The sequence below is a fragment of the Apostichopus japonicus genome, chromosome 13 (assembly GCF_037975245.1).
Source record: "Apostichopus japonicus isolate 1M-3 chromosome 13, ASM3797524v1, whole genome shotgun sequence".
NCBI lineage: Eukaryota > Metazoa > Echinodermata > Holothuroidea > Aspidochirotida > Stichopodidae > Apostichopus > Apostichopus japonicus.
In genome coordinates, this window is record NC_092573.1 from 3,875,393 (window position 1) to 3,895,737 (window position 20,345).

Here is a 20,345-nt window from a genome sequence, read left to right on the forward strand (position 1 = left end):
ACCACGTACATGTCTTCAAACTAATTGAAGGAGGGTTGTACCGATTGATAAGGCTTCGTTACATGTTTTATTTATTTATTTTGAGCGGAGTCCTCTGTGGATTCGATAATTCTGGCAAACTTGAGAGTTTGGGTAGCCCCGAAACAAGTTTGCCAACTACTGTATGTTGGCTGCATTGCAGTGAAGATGCATCGCCGGAGCGTTTACCTTCTTGTCAGAACTTGAGAACAAATTGGTATTGGATGCTGGGTACAATCCCGTTCGTCGTTAGGCGGGACATTAAGTGCCCCATTCACCTGTCTGACCTGCCATCCAATTTTCTTGAAGGTCACAAAGGGTACAAAACAGCCTACGTTATATATAGCCCCTTCCCAGCTTCCTACAGTACTGTGCCATTTTAACAGAATGTTCACTGATATTGACAATATAAGTTTTACTTGGCAAAATTTCCGATCGTGGACCATATCTCTTATTATACTAATATAATAATAATAGTCAGCTGTTGTTTTAACGACGTTTATAAAAGACATATGTTGGAGAAACCCGCCAAGGGCTTATAGATTACAACTTATACACGTCGGGTGGCTTCCAATTTAACATTTTAAAAGTTAAGTTTGGAATCTTATGATATTCAGTAGGACCATTTTCATGATATTTGGACATTTCGGGCATGCCTTTACAGAATCTGGACGTTGTCATTTGAGTAGATTTGGGCGCACCGGTCTACTGTGGGCGAAACCATGCCATGAAAGACTTCCCATTTAAGCAAAACCATTTAGTCTGCACCATAGAAATTGTTGGTCTGCACCGATAGTGTATCGTATTCATCAGGACCCATCGTTATGAAGATTTAAGACTCAAAATGTGCGTTGGTATATCAGTTATTTTTTAATTAAGTTTCGAAGGTCATTCAAACTATTTGAAAACTAAAATTATTTCGGAAACTGCATATTTCTACCGTTAGGCAATGTTGGCTTACTAAATTCCAACCGTGTCGAGATTGTATTCTCGCAAAACTGAACCACGTAACAACTATCATATAGACCTAATCCTAATAGACGGTAGTGTTGGTAATGTACTACGACTACTAGGCTCTAGTAGTAACTAATACTAATACTAGTCTTTAAGTAAGGTGACCCTATTTTTTCCAACAACACCAGGGACATGATGTTGACCATTCCCCCCTCCCCCTTCAATTTTAACATCAAGCGTTATGCACAGGAACTATACGCTTAAAGAAAATGTGGAATTTTGAGGCCTGTGAATGTTTTCATGGTTCTATCTAATTCTATGTTTCAACTTTCAAGGATGATGTTAAATCATAGAAGTTAAATGTTAGAAAACCTCATCCAGAAACAGGATTTTTGTCCAAGATATCAAAAATCCAATGCCAAAAATTTGACTGGGAGTCGCCTTTATATTACTTAGTTCAAAGGATGTTTTCCATGGACATACAGCCGATGAAATTGTTCAGGTGTAACAATGTTGTGATTATGTGCACGTCAGAGGTGCCTAGCCTCACGTTACAGGACAGTAGGTCAAGGCCCAAAGATGGCGTTGTGGCTATTTGCTAAGCATATGTGAACTATGATTATCCCAGCATAAGTATGTTTGACAAACCTTACATAATACTTAAAAATTTATGACATTACAAGGAATTACCTTGTAAAGTTGTAATGTTGTAGGCATAGCCCTAGTAGTTCCAGGCCTAAGATTCTACGAGAACTGTGTTAAGATTATTCCTCGGATTAGTGAGCCACATGCTAAGCATGTAATCAAACTTTTCATTAGTGGTAATGTGTTGTCAAACAAAGTTCAAAAAAACAAATCTGTGTTCACTTTGAGGCTAGGTTCATGTTTGCATTAGCTCTCAAATTCTGAATAGACCCTCTGATTTCTTTCCTGACTGCATTTACAGGTGGCAGGAGTCTCATCTTTAAGGTGGAAACATCTACTTTGCAGCCCACATCTACTTTGCAGCCAAGTTTCCACTTTTGTGACACTATTTCAGTACAATACTCTATCAAGATATCTTTACAGAGGTAGAAAAATTCAGTAGAAATGCCAAAATTGCTTGAAAAAAGACCTGAGCCTCCAGATCTCAAGGAAATTTTAGAAGACCTGACAAATTCTGAACCTGATGATGTTGCTTTCAACTTCTTCACAGTTAATGCTAAGTCATCCCAGGTGCTTGAAGTTGCTCATTTTTCAGGTAAAGATCTTCTGTTTTAGATCAAAGTTACTACAAAGATGAAGTGTAAAACTGGTGTTATTACAAAAAATACATTTAGTGACAGATATTGTCCAAAATTTTGCCCAAATATGATGATGATGATGATGACGACGATGGTGATGATTATGATGATGGAAGGTCATTTGAATTTAACAGAGGTCAAAGTCTGGAAACCTTTTAAGCTTGCAAACTCAATTCTATGATGTCTTTTCTGTGTCACTGTTATAGGATTTGAGCTTTCCTATTTTAAGTGGCTGAGAGGGTTTTTCCAGTTCACTAATGACTGTTATCAGTCATCAACATTCAGAAGTATAATACCTTTGCAATGATTAAGTCATCTGGTATGATGTTCTGGTACTTGACTTCAGGACACATTTTCCTCAGTTGCTCTATCAATCAGGTGATTCCATACTCAATTTTAAATTTATAAGGCAAAGAATCACTAAGCCTAGCTTTCTGGTTAAGTTCAATGTTGCTACAGTACATCACTGTTGGTTAAAAGGCACTTTTATTTTCATGCAGGTGTAGCAGCAACAGGTAAACAGTCAGATCTTGGCAGTTCCAGTAGACCAAGAGGAGAAGAAAACAAGAAACCTCAGGACCAGCTTTCGGAAGTTGACAAGTGTTATGAAAGAGTAACTGATCTAATAGAATCATACAACTATCTAAAAAACTCTCAAACAACGTTATCAGAGAGTTGCAACGAACTCGAGGTGATGGGTCAAAAGGTCCAAGAACAAATTTCAGAACTGAAAGATCACCTCAGCCACAGATGATGAAAAAATATCACTCAAGATAGATAGCATAGCCAAATGCCCAGTCTCAATATACAAAAATTGACCGTCATGTTGTGCCATTCTATACTCTTGCCTACAATAGCTTCTCAATCTACTAATGGTTGTGTTTTTAATGAGGAGCATCACTGAAAAATCCTCTAACAATAAACAAGTACTGTATTAAATGAAATGGGAGAGGGAAAGGGGTCATACCACTTACATGGTATGCTAGGTAGGCTACTGTTCCTTCTGACTGGCAACTTTGGCAAAGGGACACAACTAAACTTGACTAAACTGATTAGTTGATTTAACAAAGGACTTATTATCCCAAGGTCACAAGTTCAATCCCCATAACACCTAAAGTTTCTTTGCCCTTTACTTCCTGTAATTTCCCAGCCTTTTTATTTGTTTGCTGATTCACTTAAATTTGAATACTACATATCAGAAATAACTTTAGTTGTTTGCATCTTTTAATATCAAATAATTCGGCCTGAAGGGAGAGGCTTTACTGAAGCTGAAAATGGCTTTATGAAGGAATTGTAAAGCATATACAGCCATCTACTTTAAATTTATTGATTATTTGAGTTTCTCTTGAATTCTGTTCACTTTGGATGGATATATTAAGCTCTGTTGGATCTAGAACATCTAACCTCCCTACCACTCTGTTTCACTAGAGTAAATACATGCAGTTGATGCTTACATTACAATCTACGATGTTTCTTGTATGCTTTCTAGGTCACAATTCTTTAACAGATAGTTACAGGATTGCTGCACACGATATGTAACTGTGGCAACTTTTGTTTAATTCTTGGTTAAATTAATGTTCATATATCATTAACTATTATTGGATTACTAAGGTTGCAAACAGAGGCACATGGAATGTTGTGACTATTGATTGATAGGCAAGTTACAGTGTATCAAGAAATTTTAGAATGTATTGATACAATTCAAACTAGAAAGCCAGTTGGCTTTGTGATTCCTTGACTAATGTAAAGGGAGTTAAATTTGTCCAAGAATTAAGTGTGAAGCAGAAAAGATCAGCTATTTCCAGCTCTTATTTGAAGCACTCCCTTGTGGGCATCAACCAATTATTCACTGGGTAAGGATTTTACAGTATTTTCTTCAATATCCAGAAAGAACAGTCTTCCTATATGCAATATAGACACAACTTTTACCAATTTTGAGCTAGCAAATCAAATCTGCCACTAACCATACCTTTTAATAAATGAATAAGAGTTACATGACATTGTTCATACACCGTGAAATATTTTCACAACTACTGCCAAAGCCATCTAATATAAATCACAGAGACCAATTTTGAGCCCATTTTAAGATAACCTGTTGACCTTTTGAAGCTGATAGTGAAAACTGATAAGGGCCACTTGAGTGTGTTTTCTACAAATATATCATTCATAGCAGACAATTTGTGTATCTCTAGACTTGAAATCATGTGTGGGTAGTTACCCTTCCTTTCTTCATGCTTGTACTTCTCACTCTCAGATCTTCATGTGAGGCTGGCTGTGTTAACACTCAACCAGGTGCCTTTTTTGTGAGACCAATTTAGGTGCAATGTCTTTTAACTTTGCAACAAACTGAAGACATGGTAGAACTTCTCAATTACTTTTCTCATAGATGTTAAATTATTTGGTTCGTATAAGATAGCATAAAGGTGGCATGTTTGCCTTTGGAATGTTTGCAGGCTATTAATAAATTCATCAAAGCATTACAAAAAGATGCTTTAATCTCTTCGTTTTCTCTTTACAAGTACATATGGTCATATATGACCGAAGTGAAATTATTGTCACTTCCCTTTCTAAAGGAAAAAAAATGTTAAATCCCTTATGTTAATCACAATCCCCCCTCCCCCACCCACAGGGAATTTTCAATATGGATATCATCCTAAGGCCAAACCACAGGCTCTCCCTTTAACGTGAAAAATATGAAATTTTTGACATTCGGCATGCCGGTGGGTCATACAGCGAATCTGGGATATTAACGTAGATTGGACTGGAATGCACAATTTGTTGTGAAAAACAAACAGAAAAATACACCAAATATGAAATAATCTTTTTATCATAAATACTTAGCATACTCTCTGTAAAGGTAGTAAAGAGAAGTGAGACGGAAAGGACGAGAAAAAGATACGACGACCAGCAGGTTGATGTCTTAGGTGATTCAACATATTTGTGTATTAGATATTCACAATATGCAATTTTGCCTTGACATAAACACTATTAATTACAACACGGGGAATTAGCATAAGCAGAGTATGACATGTGATAATGGTTGGAGTAAAACATGATCAGGTTGTATCCACTTGAAAACATTCCAACCATCTAAAAAAGATCCTTCCAACTTGACTGTAGTTTGCATTGAATTTGCCTCAATCTTGGATACAGCATACACCACTGGTAACTAGAGACGAGGTACCGTAAAATGTTTTTTACTTTAGTCCACCAAGAGGCGTCAAAAGAGAGGCCTGGTTACCGGGGAAATTCTACCAGGCCCCCTTTCTTGTAATCTTCATTTTACTCAAGGTATATTGTGAAACTGAGAATAAATTATCATTTATACCATATTTCCCCCAGCCCAATAAATGACCCTGGAGCTTTACTGTAGCTCCTCCCCTCCCCCCCCCCCCTTTTCCTTTGAACTCTCTCCCCCTCTAATCAGGCCTGAGTCGCAAATTAGCACGAAGAACAATCAAATTACACATGATGAACCTCAAAATGTCTGTAAAGTAAAACATTAAATAAATGTATGGCACCGGAAATTTTCTGTAACGGATAAAACAGTAAATAAACTCAAAGAGCCAAATGATTTTATCCACACATTCTAATAGTTTGGTTGTAGGGTATCCTATTATATGCAAATGACACTTGACCTGGTCAAAATGATGCAAACCAAGACAAATGCAAAGCAAAATGTAGCTTTAACAAAGTAAGGTGAATTGACATTGTTCCCTTTTTACATTATCTTTGCTTCACACTACCCCCTGACATCCACCCCTATCCACAATGTATACAATCTATGAAGTTTCAAAGAAATTTACATTTAAACAAAATCTTTTCTCAGCTTATTATAGCAGGCACAGACAAGTACAGGATAACCATACATTCATGTAGCAATGATATAATTAAGTCCAGGGTTAGGTAGCCAACTTTATGGAAAGCTTCTACAAATATTCTGTTTTCAAAGTATTTTCATTATTAACCGGTAAGTTTTCTGACTTTGATTACGTAACGGAATATCAGCATTTAGAACAAGAAATAACGTGTGCAGGCGAATGAGAGCTTACTGGGTATAAAATGCCTGTGTGGGCATAAATGTCATTTTTTTTTTTTACCCCAAACTTTTAGGCAGCAACCTCTCTGTAAACTTTGACTATTTGAAAATGATTTGGTGATAAAGCATGCTACATGAGTGGTGGGGTGAGAAGAGATGTTTTCAGTCTTACACCTCTGTCCATAGGTCTATCCAGAGATATGAGAAGGCTGCAACAGAGGCATTCCTAGAATTACAGGCAACAAAATAACTCCATCCCCCCCTCCCAGACTCAGTAGAAAAAGATAAATGCTTCTCTAGGCTTAATTACAAAATGTTTGATATTAGTATCAGATATTTCAAGTGAGAACTGTTGAAAGTATTCACCATCACCAGTTATCATTAACTGAAACATGCTAATATTGTTTTGTATTACGAGGCAGGCAGAGAGTAGAGATTTTATTGACACTATACTTTTCTACGATGCTTTAGATACAGCTGACTCTGTACACCACAACACTAAAGTAGAAAACAATCTAATCGCGATAAACTTGTCATATCGTAAATGTGGAGATCCATACCAAATGATTATTTATACTGAAAACCGATACTCAATAAATCAATTTAAAAAATATTTCACATTGCACCGCCGGATAAACAAAACTTAAAACCATAATTTATACATCGGTCAGACGGCTCTGTGGTAATGTAAAAAGGCTGCAATGAGCAATTACGAATGAAGAACAGACAGAGGTCAAAGTACTGAAACGACTTTCTTTTCAATTTAAACATTATTTTGGGGTTAAATCGTATAAGTGACGACACCTGATCCCGTTTGACAAAGCTTTGCCAATCAAGTGCCAATTTGTGGTGGGATCAAACTTTTCTGTGAACGACACTTTCAATTTCAAAGGATGCATCAAAGTCGCACCTCTAATCGTTAGGTGAACTTCATTACTTTTAATAGTTCTCTCCTCAGCTGTGATGCTCAACGATATCGTACACATCAAAAGCAGTCTTGTCCCTGATGTGCAGCTTTAGACCCTAGAATGCAAATTTCCAGTGCAAATCCAATGCAAATCATCACATTTCAACAGCAAGAATTTTCTGTTTGTGGAACGTGAGGAATCGAGGCCCTTTAAATTTTTTTGTAGCCAGGTAATAGACACTCCAACTGTCACAAGTTGTTGAAATATCTGAATAATTATAAAATAACACTGAGTAAAACATACAGTAGAATGTAAATGCTTTCAGGCTGGGACAAGTCTTTGTAAAATAGAAATTACTGTGAGTAGTGACATATTGAATATGATTGCCACCAATCACTTAGAAGATAATAGAGTGTTGTGATCTCTAAAAACAACACTGTTTAATGAAGAGAAGAGCCATTGGTTTGGTTAACGGGGAATAGTTCATCCGACGACCAAATTGCAAACTGCTAAGCGCACTGACAAAATTTGCTACATAAAAAAAGAAAAAAAACCTTTCATAGTAGCTTTTGTACAAAGAAACTTTTGAATATATGGTAAAATAAATTCACAAGCTGAATGGAGCTATGCAAAATGTAGACGCTAAAATTATTCCCTGGTTAAGACTTGGGGGGGGGGGGTGAGAAAGCACACCACATATACGCTTACTTCATCTTCTTCTAATACAGATTACTTCACAATTTAATTAAATATTTAACATATCAATAGGAAAATACAACTTAGTTTGCTTCCACAAACACCATTGAAAAATTAAAAATGGTTTATTTTTTCGGTTGTGATGAAGGTTGGTCGCTGCAAAACGATACCAGCCAATCTACCGGTCCACCCAGTATAACATGATGACACTAATAACTGCAGCAAAAAGTCCAAAATTGCCCCTACCGAATGACCGTGGTTACACCGCTTGACGAAATTGGTCGCCAATTCACCCCCAGGTGTTGTCTGCTGCGGGGGTTTTTATTCCTTTTTACCTTGAAATCTTGTTATAGATAACTCCAATATTTGGTGACATGTACTTAGAATTTTGTCATGCATGTGCCCTTACACAATCATTAGTGTACAAGCACCCATTTATGGCTTCTTATTTTTACCGCTTAATAAGGATGTGTCGTCAGCGTCGCGTAGCGAGACGTTCCGTTTAGTTCACCGCTAGAGTATTAGTCTCTCCACGGCAGCGTTCACATCGCCATTCGTTGCTATCAATGCTTGGATGTTAGCATCTCTATTCACAAACCCCATCGCCGCCAGCTGTTCTAATTGTCTTTGATATCTCTGCTCTGCGGGAATCTACAATAGAAGAAGAAACATACAGGATACAGCATGAAAACTACAGACAGTTTTTCCAAATCTGTATCAAAATAAGCTAAATCATATTACATAATAGAATGAGTAAAACAGTCTTTTCATGGTAAATAACCTCAGTCAGATCTACCATGCCAACCTCACCCAACACACACAACCCGAAAGGGTTAACCTTTGTCCCTCCTCCCAACTCCCAACCCCCCCCCCACCGAAAAAAATTAAGTCCTGTTGACTGTTACGTCAACTAAGAAGGTAACAATTTAACATTCTAACAAATTATGTATGTGGAAAGCATGACTACATTCTTTGGAAGCTTCCTTTGACGTTGCAAATGTCCTCCATCCAGTTAGGTTTACTCCATGTTAGATTTTTGCAGGTGATATTTGAGATTTTGCATCGTGAGATGATATATATAGATGAGACTGTGAGCCTCAGGGTAAAGCCAAGTTGGGGGGTATGCACCCACGGAGCCCAGCTGTTCAGTTTTATTTCCTACCCCATTCAAGAATTTTCCATACTGGCCTATTTATAACTGTCACTACAGTTTCATCCCTAAGAGAAGGAATAAACTTTACCTTCCTGGAATTCATCAGAACATTTCCTACCATGACTATTACATTAGAGACGCTCCCTCATTATGCTTAAAAGACCCACTTTTCTTATGAAATCAAAAGTCCTCCAGTTAACCTTAGGCTTGGTCTTACATGTGTCTATCACTGTTAGGGTATCAATGTGGAAAACCATAAATGAGGATATGCTTGAACGTAGAAACTTCTTTACTTTTTTTTACTTCTGTTTTATCCCACTGTTTAACCCTGACCAGCTTTTTCTTTTATTAATTTATTTCAATTAACCATTTGAGCACCTTACACCCTTGCACCCTTTGTTACAAGCCATCAAATTGTATCAAATACAAAAACTCAGGTGCCATTCCCCCCCCCCCCCCCCTACTTTCTCTGTCTCCTAAGATTGTTTGAAAACTCCTCTTGGTTAAAAGAGAAAGGCAAATTCATCCTATTCAGACATTGAAATACCATCGTCACCATATCATAGGTTTTCTTGAGTTACAAGACGTTGCTTATTGAGACTCACCTGACTGTTGCCCTGACTTGGCTGACCAGTGGACATTGCTTGAAGCATCTGTGTCATGAGATCCCCCCACTGGCTATTCTGCCCCAGGGCAGGGGTTGGGGTAGTGGTAGTGCCACTCGAAGGGGTTGTGGTGGTACCTGTTGAAGGGGTTGTAGTGGTTCCCGCAGACCCTGCAGGAGTACTTGTCGTGGATGAAGCTGTAGGCGTTGTGGTTCCAGGTGCTGTACCCACACCACCCCCAAACCTAAGAATACAAAGGTATATATACATATATTAACTGACTGCAACTCAAATACACACTGAAGGATGATGACGGGTAACACAAAAGAGATTCAAAGCATTGTGCTGGAATGGAGGTTCATTTTTTGTAAGAATTGAACAACCGTACAGCCCAAAAAGAACAGGACTTTCACCTACTCTTGCAGAAGGTTGTTAATGCAAGTTGCAATTTGAAAACTGTTCTGTGAGGACACATATGGATGTTAGGAATGCATATTACTAGATATTATGAGACATCACTTACGCTGGTAGAAGAGCCGGTGCTTCATTCGCCAAGTCGGCCATTCCCTGCTGAATCTGAAGAATAGCCTGCAAAACACGAGGATTACTCATCGCTGTCTGGACCTCTGGATTCTGCATCTATATGTTAAAGATAGTTTTCGAACCGAAAAGTTATGAAAGACATGGCAATACTTGGATATGATGAGTTGATGACGTCAGTTAATACAAAGTGCTGGGGCTCAGATATGATGACATCAGTTAATACAAAGTGCTGGGGTTAGACTTGTAAACTGCCAGTTTGATTTGTATAAACTGGGAAGACACTACTCAAACATGATCTATTAAAAACATTCAAACCTTTACATTGCTTGCATAACTTTTGAACATCAAATAACACTTTTATTTCAAGATATTTTCCTCTAAAACTAACAATAATCTCTTAAAAGGGGGCTATGTTTCCAAGATGTATGGATATGTGACTGCTTCTGTGTAAAGCTGCATAACCCACAAAACTGTCATAGAAATGTTGTTCTTATTACATACATAGCCATGAGTATGCTTTTTGCTTTTATAAATTGTGTGTTGCGAACAGATATTTAATGCATTAGAGAAATGCTTTGAACTTTTCATGAGAGTGTCTCCAGAGATAATTTATTGCTACTAAAAGCAGAAGGTATACTATGCTTGGTGTGAGTTACATTGTAATTCTCAACAGAACTGAAGACAAAGAGGAAATGTAGATAGTGACTTTTACCTGGTTTAGGAAGGTTGGTAACATCTGTAACATTTGTTCCTGCATCTCTGGGTTTCCTTCCAGCATTGGATTGCTACGAACGATCTGCAAAAACAATCAACAAAAGATCAAAACACATCTACATGTAATGTTTAATAGTTTAACAGTTTCTAAGACAACCATTGAGTGGGGGTGGGGAGGATGGGTGTGAATCATCACATTAGGCAAATACAAAGTTCTATTTTGCCAGGAAAATGTGGGACCTTTATCCAGTTTGTGTGTTACAAGGCCAAGTGTAAATTTGATAGATAACACTTGCTAACTGTGGGTTTGATAGATAACGATCACATGTGATGCTAACTGTGGGTTTGATAGATAATACTCACATGCGATGCTAACTGTGGGTTTGATAGATAGCACTCACATGTGATGCTAACTGTAGGTTTGATAGATAATACTCACATGTGATGCTAACTGTGGGTTTGATAGATAGCACTCACATGTGATGCTAACTGTAGGTTTGATAGATAATACTCACATGTGATGCTAACTGTGGGTTTGATAGATAATACTCACATGTGATGCTAACTGTGGGTTTGATAGATAGCACTCACATGTGATGCTAACTGTGGGTTTGATAGATAGCACTCACAAGTGATGCTAACTGTGGGTTTGATAGATAGCACTCACATGTGATGATAACTGTAGGTTTGATAGATAATACTCACATGTGATGCTAACTGTGGGTTTGATAGATAGCACTCACATGTGATGATAACTGTAGGTTTGATAGATAATACTCACATGTGATGCTAACTGTGGGTTTGATAGATAATACTCACATGTGATGCTAACTGTAGGTTTGATAGATAGCACTCACATGTGATGCTAACTGTAGGTTTGATAGATAATACTCACATGTGATGCTAACTGTGGGTTTGATAGATAATACTCACATGTGATGCTAACTGTAGGTTTGATAGATAGCACTCACATGTGATGCTAACTGTAGGTTTGATAGATAATACTCACATGTGATGCTAACTGTAGGTTTGATAGATAGCACTCACATGTGATGCTAACTGTAGGTCTGATAGATAATACTCACATGTGATGCTAACTGCAGGTTTGATAGATAATACTCACATGTGATGCTAACTGTGGGTTTGATAGATAGCACTCACATGTGATGCTAACTGCAGGTTTGATAGATAATACTCACATGCGATGCTAACTGTGGGTTTGATAGATAGCACTCACATGTGATGCTAACTGTAGGTTTGATAGATAATACTCACATGTGATGCTAACTGTGGGTTTGATAGATAGCACTCACATGTGATGATAACTGTAGGTTTGATAGATAATACTCACATGTGATGCTAACTGTGGGTTTGATAGATAGCACTCACATGTGATGCTAACTGTAGGTTTGATAGATAATACTCACATGTGATGCTAACTGTGGGTTTGACTGCATACTCTGCATCATAGCCTGCATATACGGTGTTGACATCATGTTTTGCATCAAATCTGGGTTTCCAGCAATTTGAGATAACAAGCTTTGCATTCCAGGGCTATTGTAAACATGTGGACCAGCTGTAGTGAACAGAAAAAGGAATCAGTTCATACAGAGATATATTTGAAGTAGTTTTTCTTCCCAAATACCGCAGTCGGAGAACTTTATTTCTTACACGGAAATTAAAAAATTTTAACTCACAAGAATGCCAGCCAAATTAAATCATCACATCTAAAATCATAGCTGTAACTATGGCTAGTGGTGCCATTCATGACCTATACTACTGTAATGCAATGCAGGGTTATCCTATGAGGGAGCATCTTCCCTGTAAAGGTGCAGGTGAATACTATGTACAAGACACCAATAACAATTGTTTACAGCATCGATATACATGTTCCTTTACAACACTGTTTAGACTGATATCTCGGTACAAATTACTAGGCCACAAGCTTCAAATAACTTACAGAACCAACAGTGAACCAACAGAGGTGGATGTTACTTTCGAATTTGCTACAGTAAGCAAGACACTTGCCATGATGTAAGATACCAAATTTGGCTTGTAACCCTAGGTTACCAACCTAACATGGGTATGTATTTCTTTTCTTTTTCTGTGGCTGTGCCTAGTCAACTCTCTGCTTTAATCCCTATTATATAACAGCCTGGCAGTCTTAATAGGAAAGTAGCACACTAACTCACCACCTTGCAGAGGTGTCTGTGTTTGGGGCCGAGAGTTACTGGATGAACTTGTAGCCGTTGTTGAAGAACCAGATGAAGTTGACCCTGATCCTGGTGAGGCCCAAGGGTTCGGTAATGGTGCCGTATTTTCCCTTCCCTGCTGACTCGACGTGCTCCCTGAGAGACAGTAAAAACCGATTTGTTATCAAATTGAAAAAGACTTAAAACTGAACAGATCAACACATATTGAGGTTGAGATGGCTGTTGAGCTTGTCACTGATAAACGAGTCGATGCCCACTTACCTTGTGTAGTCCCGCTGTTGGCAAGTGCTGCAAATGGATTTCCAGTGAGCTGTTCTTGAGCTGCATTCATCATAGGTTCTTGGATATCTGTATACATCCTGCGTAAGGCGTTATAGCCACCAGGTAGACTCTGGTAAAAATCAAATGGTGAACAAAATGTCAGACTTTTCATTGTTGCATCTTTTAAGTCAAACTACGCTCATATTCAGGGCTCGGTAAGCTTTATCAGCATGAGTCAATGTCGGACAGAGAAATCTAAAGGAGAACTACAATAATTAAAGCGGCTGCTTGCTATACTACTAACAATAACATATTACAACATCAACTTTCCACCAGACTAAGATATTAGTGCAGTGTTTCTTTAAACATAATGAAACATGTTGTAACAGTTGCGAGTATCTATAACAGCATATCCCAAAATATGATTCCAACTTCCTCTCGATTTTTGTTTTCCATTTGTAACACCAGAACCCCTGCTCTTGTGGTACGTTACATGTTGTGGCATGAGCAACACGCCATACAATAGCAGTCTGTCTTATGTGGCATCGCCCAACAGACCCAACCTATCTGCGACTACCCCCAATGCTTTTCGATGGATGTAAAACAACGACGTCAAAAATTAAATATTGAGTACCTCAAGGTTACTCAGTGCTCTATCCTGCGTCCTCATCATCTCTTGCATTGCTGCTGGGTTCCTGGCAATCTCCATCGTCTGCCGTAAAAGCTCTGGATTATTTAGCATGTGTGCGATCTCAGGATTCCTCTGAAATAGAGAGTGCGTTTTCAAAGCAATTAGAACACACACTGCAGTGGAAGACTAATGTGCCGTATTCATGCCAAACTTCATGGCATGGGGGACATGTTTGCCTTTAAGACAGTTTAGTGCCCACTCAGATTATGCACACTTGAAGTACAATGACAAAATAGATACAAAACATACACAACATATCTCCCAATTGATGAACATTTGCAGTGATTTGTACGAAAATTCAGTTTGGTTTGCCCTTTGCAAGCAAGCGAAAGGAAAATAATCTTCTAGACAGAATCAGCCAAGGGCGTAGGAACCGGGGGGGCTGGGGGGCGCCAGCCCCCCAGTGAAAAATGTGGAGGGGCGGAAGTATCATTCCGCCCCCCCACTTCGCAAGTCAAAAAACCCCTTTTTCATTTCCAAATGAGAAAAAAATCTCATTTGGAGCACCAAATTGCATCTAAGGCCAGGTGAAAATACAAAATTAAGTTTACAAAATGGAGTGGGTGTTGAAGTGTGCTATATTGCACCAAATTGCATCTGAGGCCACCTGGAAATGCAAAAAAATCCAAAGGGGAGGGGGACACCCCCTCCCCTTAGACCCCTCCCCAAGGCCGGCCATCAGTCTTCAGCCCCCCCACTCAAAAGTAACTTCCTACGCCAATGGAATCAGCGATTTAATTGAGAGGAATGATAAAGCAGGAGCAAAGCTAACCATCATCTTTAGCTAAGTACTAAAACAAAGTCATGACATGTATTGTTCCTTAAGAGGGGAGGGGGGGGGGACCAGTACTTTCCCTTTCTCTTTCTTTTTCATATTTTCAGGGTGAATGTAATCAGTGCTGACACTGAATCCAATAACAGTAGGTCATCGTAACAACTTCCAATATCTTAGACTTTGGCATTTCAAAACCTGATATTATGACAAAAAAACTAAAGGTTGCAAGTAAGGAAATCCATTGAAACTACAACAAAACGTGTGGCTCAATGATATCCCTAGTTAAACTTGCTTGTGTCTTTGGATTGGTTCATGTCTAATACAGGGATGTAAGTGCAGCCCAAAAAAAAAATACGGAAAACTATTCGGAGACCCCGGGTGAATGCCGTCCTAACACATCCTAGCTCTGACTACTTACACACTATCGCTATGCTAGCTCAAAAGTATTAGCGCTAACACATCCTACTCCTAGTTCTGACTACTTACACACTATCGTTATGTTAGGCTAGCTCAAAGTTACGAATACGTCGCAGCGAACTCCGAAATAAAAAACAGTCTCACATTCGAATGCGATCACAAATATTAACTATCATATGCGAATCCCGTAGATTTCCGCCGCTCACAAATATCACAAGCGTTAATTCCGAAACTTATGTCGAGCACCAGCAGTTAAGAAGATGTGAATTAGGCAAGGTTTTTCAATGACAGAAATGAGCTATGGCGATTTGAAGTTCGCACGTACGCAACGATGTTCACATGGCACAATGTTGTACATTGCAATGCGATGTGTAACAGGAAATGGTATTTTGGTCGATTGATGAGTGAAAATTGAAGTTAGCTTGCTGCAACGGGCCAGGCATTTTTGCCGCATTGTGTCTTTGATATTCGTACAATTTTGTGGAAACTTTAATTGAATTTAAAAAAAAACGGATTTCCGTAAAAATACGGAAGACTTACATCCCTGCTAATAAGGTTGAGTGTGTAAAGGCCTGAGGGTCAATACAGCTATTATACCTCCCACATGGGCCACATTCCAATTGGGAAACTTGTCCATCACAACTGTCAAGATTACATAAACCAATGGTCGGGATTTTGAAGGATAATTTGTCAGAAAAAGCTCCCTGTAGCTGGCCCTGTTTGGCAAAGTTGACCAATTTACAATACAAATCCTGACGATACTGGTGCTTGCTGAATAATCCATGATCACGATAAAAAAAATTCTCTCAAGACAGTCTCAAACTTACTACACTGGCCCAAGAAATATATATTTAGCTGATCCATATTTTCATGGAATATATTCCATATGTGAGCAAGACTTACCTCCATCAGCTGCTGCATCTGGGGATTCCCCATAATCATCTGTCTCATCATTTCTGGATTCTGCATCAGATTCTGTACCATGGGATTATCTAACACCTGTCTCATCATGTCTGGATTAGACATCAGCTGTTATGGAAATGAAAATAAAAACAATAAAAACTATCATAACAAGAACATTTCCTGTGCATGGTACTGTTCTTGACAAGTCCCAATTTTCTACTCAATGAACTTTGTTGGTTTTTTTTACCTTCCTTACATATAGTCAAATTCCTCATACCAAGGTAAAGAGCATGAGAATGGGATATAATTAGCAAGAGTGTTATATACAGTTTTTTTTTTTCAAGTAAAGCTCCTTTCTTGAATGACTTTCCTTTGGGTGAAAAACATCTGCTGGACTATTGTGTGGGGTTTGGCGTAACTGCCTAATTTGCTGGGGGGGGGGGGGGGGCAATGCTACAATTACTGGCAAGGAGCGTATTAGTTAATGTATTAGAGGTACAGGAGGAGGTGGACAGTGGTCACCACTGCCTTGTACCTAGCAGGCTGGAGTCCCTTTGGACCGACAGTAACCACTCCCTCCATGTCCAGCTTATGACATAGTGGTATGCTCAGGAAGTCTTCTTCTGTTACCAAAACCTGCTATCCTCTATATTTCATTCCTCATACTATTAAAACTCATAATATTAATTTAAAACGTTGCCTTTTCTGCACAGCCGGCTGTTTTTCAGGTTTTCTTTTTTTTTAGTTTGACTTCTTTACTCTTTTATGTTTTATTGCCTTGCGAGCACTGTAGTTTCCTTTTAAGGATCAATAAAAGTTATTCATACAGTACTTTTCCTCTTATAGTGCTATCACACTACGAGCAAAACTGATCACAATTTGACAAGCTCCTAGGCTGATGGATGTCCAGGTTATCTCACTCAATTTAAAGATTACTTAAGAACCTGTACCTGCTGTTGCATCTGCTGAGACATCTGAGCGAAATTTGCCGAGTCTAGACCGAGGCCAGATAAACCTGACATCCCTAAGCCACCCATGCTACCAAATAAGGGATTAGCAGTATTTGGAGCAGGTCCAGTAGTGGTACTCCCTGTACTTGATGTGGACGTGGAATTATTAGCTTCTGAGGGCTGCGGAGCTGGGGAAGTCGGAGATGGAGATGTGGTATCTGTTGGACTCTGTGGAGGAAATAAAGTTTCCATTTGGAGGTCAATTGGTGAACTATACCTGGATCCTATGTACAAGGTTGGTGAAGCTAACAGTCCTGTACAGTTAAATGTTGAATGTTTATCTTACAAAGTAACTTATGTCTTTGTAAATCATGTACCAAGGCATTGTCATTCTCTAAGGCAGCAGTCTACAGACCCACCCCTTCTTTTAGATAGTAGCTTTGTTTGATAGAGCTTGTTAGATATTACTGCAAGCAAATATCATTTTTAAATTGTAGAGAGGATGAGATATATAAATTGATAAAACTAAATTGAGACTATGACAAATAGTAATATTCTTGCCAAACAAAACCCATGAAATGATCTTTAAGTGCTTAGAAGTACTATATTAAATCAATTTGTGGCAAGCCAAGAAAGTATTATCAATGAATGATAAACTGCGAAGCGCATCTCTCACCTTGTTTGACCTGATGACCAGGTGCACTGTTAGACCATCGCCAATGGCTACAAATACAAAAATAATAGATCAGAAAAGTTATATTTATTGCATTATGTAAACAATTACTTGCAATTCACAATATTGTACATATACGGACACATTTAGACATGTTTGTTGGTGGAAGAACAACCTTTTAAAGACAACCCACAATAAGCTGAAGATTGCTGAAAATACCTACAGTACTAAATCCATTGTTGGACTTACTCTTAAAACTTGAGGTCAATTTATTAAATATATTAAGGTTGGATACAAAACATTTCCTTTCCTAGTCAAGCCATACCAAAGTGGAGGCCTTACGTTCAAATTATTATCTTATATGTAATTTTCAAGGGGGAAAATGCAATGTGCAAATGATTATTGTAGTACAGTATCTTCAAGTAATAACTGCTAACATATGCAATGTTCCTGAGAATGTCAGTCCATTGCTACCAGATTTCCTATTTTATTATTATGATTATTTTTTTGGAAAGAACAGAGCGATGCCTGGTTAATACTCACAATGTAGACTGCAAGTTATGACCCAATAAGAGGTACATGACTGACACCACCACTCCAAATCCTGTTATGGCCAACTTTTCTTTGCTCTCTCAAAGTGTCAATAACTGTTCGTTTTATGTTTACTGATAAATATTTCATGCAGTAAACAACCAGTTACTGATCTTAACCAAGTTGCAGAGTAAAAATACAAATACTTACAATGCTGCTTAAGGGTCTCATTATCCTTGAGGATCTTGCCAGCAAATATCAAGCATAACAGCTTTTCTTCTGTTTTGAACTTCTTTGCAACCACTTCTTTGAACTGTATCCATAAAAAGTTCAGAAATAAGTGGCCAGTTAAATGTAAATTTTGAGTACTTTACCTTATGAACTTTATAGATTTTTAGAAAATGATTCTTAAAAATGCAAGGGATAATTTAGCATTTACATTTTAACAAAATGTAACCACAATATGCTGAGTTTCACACTATTAAAATCAATGAGTTAATGACACAAGAACCTATTACAGCTGATATAGGCTCTATGTAGAAAATCAAATCCACACTAGCCTAGGCCCCTGTGTGATTACCCTAAATGTCATTTTCGTAAAACATTTTGCTGACCAAGCATGGAACTGTTGAGTTGATTAGGCCTCACAGTGTCTTACAGTACACTTAATATGGTAGAAACTTCAAATTAGAAGTTATTCTATAGTTGTGGCATAGCCTTAAATCATATTGGGGATGCCTGTAACTAACCAAATTGAGGTTGAGGCCATGTCATTCAGTACTCTCCACCATAGAAAATGTGCTCTTTCTGCCATAGAAAAAGTGCCATTGCGCCATGACGGTAAAGTACTTTTTGTATGGCCGAAAGAGCACATCATGAGGTTGCATTGTATATGCACTGTATATTGCTTCACTTCACTCTACCTAGGCCAGCAAAATCTGTCATTTAAATCAACAATCAGAATCAGACTTTTTAATAAACAATCAGCTAATTTGATTTATTCAACCAACTATTATATATATTTGAAGACTGTGTATCGATTCTTACGAACTTACAATTAAAACTATTCAATCAAGCTGTACATTACTGACTGTGTATCAATTCCCCAATCTTATCTTAACTACAGTTTAGTCTATCCAGCATCCGTCACATTTGCAGACAGTGTAACTATTCTTCCACGCGATTCAAAGAAAGTTCCACCGACATATTCATGTACACCACGGTAAAATTGATTCCTAAAATGTACCTTTCTGCCATAGGTTTCGAGCCTTTGCCATGGAGGAAAGGATCGAAACCTATGGCCGAAAGGTATGCCAGTATGTACCTTTGACGGAATGGCACTAGATCCTATTGATTAATGTAGCATAGGCCTATGCTAGGCCTGGTGATGTAATATTACTAGGCCATGCCATTTAGGCTAACTATATCTAGGCATTAGCTAATTCAAAATAGGGGTAGGCTTAGAAAAATGCACACAATATCAAACATTAGGCTGAATGCGCTCAAAATTAAGCCAAATTGTATGATGTTTATCTATACCTAGCCTATATATGTCACTGTTTAGCATACGTAATTGGCCTTGCTCAAATTATATAGGGCTAGGCTTACAACACTGTAGCATACACCATAACAAACATTAGGCTAGGCTGAATGCTGTAAAATTCAAAGCATTTGGTAGGCGCACAGTGACGACCTATGACAGTTTTGAAACATGAAAGGCAAACAAGAAATAGGATACCTACCTCTTTAATTGTTGAACCGGGTGAAATTTCTATTCCTTCTTTCTCTCGTGGTGTTTTCACAAAAACGACGATCGTGCTCAGTGTTTCTTCACTTTTGTCAGCCATGATTTTTCACTTTTACAACTAAGTAACTAGATTAATCAGAATATCTCTTTCAAAATGAAATTATATCAGAACTAATGGCTTTCAGGCTATAGTCCTTCCAGTTTCTTTTTATTAGAAAATTTCAATTAAAACTTAAATCAAAGAATAGGAGGAAGTATTCTGCTAGTATTA

At 38.1% G+C, this 20,345-nt stretch overlaps 2 protein-coding genes across 2 annotated transcripts; one reads left to right on the forward strand and one right to left on the reverse strand.

Moving 5' to 3' along the window:
* Positions 1-712: 712 nt before the first annotated feature.
* Positions 713-4,743, forward strand: LOC139978940 (uncharacterized). The gene is made up of 3 exons (XM_071989523.1): positions 713-864; positions 1,919-2,212; positions 2,756-4,743. Exons 2-3 carry the CDS (start codon positions 2,062-2,064, stop codon positions 3,007-3,009), a joined length of 405 nt encoding a protein of 134 aa, XP_071845624.1. The 5' UTR covers positions 713-864; positions 1,919-2,061; the 3' UTR covers positions 3,010-4,743.
* A 424-nt stretch (positions 4,744-5,167) lies between these two features.
* On the reverse strand, positions 5,168-20,304 carry LOC139978935 (ubiquilin-1-like). The gene is made up of 13 exons (XM_071989518.1): positions 20,070-20,304; positions 18,538-18,640; positions 17,800-17,846; positions 17,124-17,351; positions 16,174-16,299; positions 14,022-14,150; positions 13,388-13,517; positions 13,106-13,261; positions 12,341-12,489; positions 10,912-10,995; positions 10,180-10,295; positions 9,657-9,900; positions 5,168-8,549 (listed from the first exon to the last, which is right to left on the reverse strand). Exons 1-13 carry the CDS (start codon positions 20,172-20,174, stop codon positions 8,412-8,414), a joined length of 1,755 nt encoding a protein of 584 aa, XP_071845619.1. The 5' UTR covers positions 20,175-20,304; the 3' UTR covers positions 5,168-8,411.
* Between the last annotated feature and the right edge of the window lie 41 nt (positions 20,305-20,345).

Excerpts from the sequence above, each read along its gene's own strand:
- LOC139978940 (XM_071989523.1), top strand. The coding sequence starts at position 2,062 with ATGCCAAAATTGCTTGAAAAAAGACCTGAGCCTCCAGATCTCAAGGAA. Across the intron at positions 2,213-2,755 it reads TGAAGTTGCTCATTTTTCAG|GTGTAGCAGCAACAGGTAAA; the intron begins GTAAAGATCTTC and ends ATTTTCATGCAG.
- LOC139978935 (XM_071989518.1), bottom strand. The coding sequence starts at position 20,174 with ATGGCTGACAAAAGTGAAGAAACACTGAGCACGATCGTCGTTTTTGTG. Across the intron at positions 14,151-16,173 it reads AGATGCAGCAGCTGATGGAG|AGGAATCCTGAGATCGCACA; the intron begins GTAAGTCTTGCT and ends TCTCTATTTCAG. Across the intron at positions 13,262-13,387 it reads CAACAGCGGGACTACACAAG|GGAGCACGTCGAGTCAGCAG; the intron begins GTAAGTGGGCAT and ends ACTGTCTCTCAG.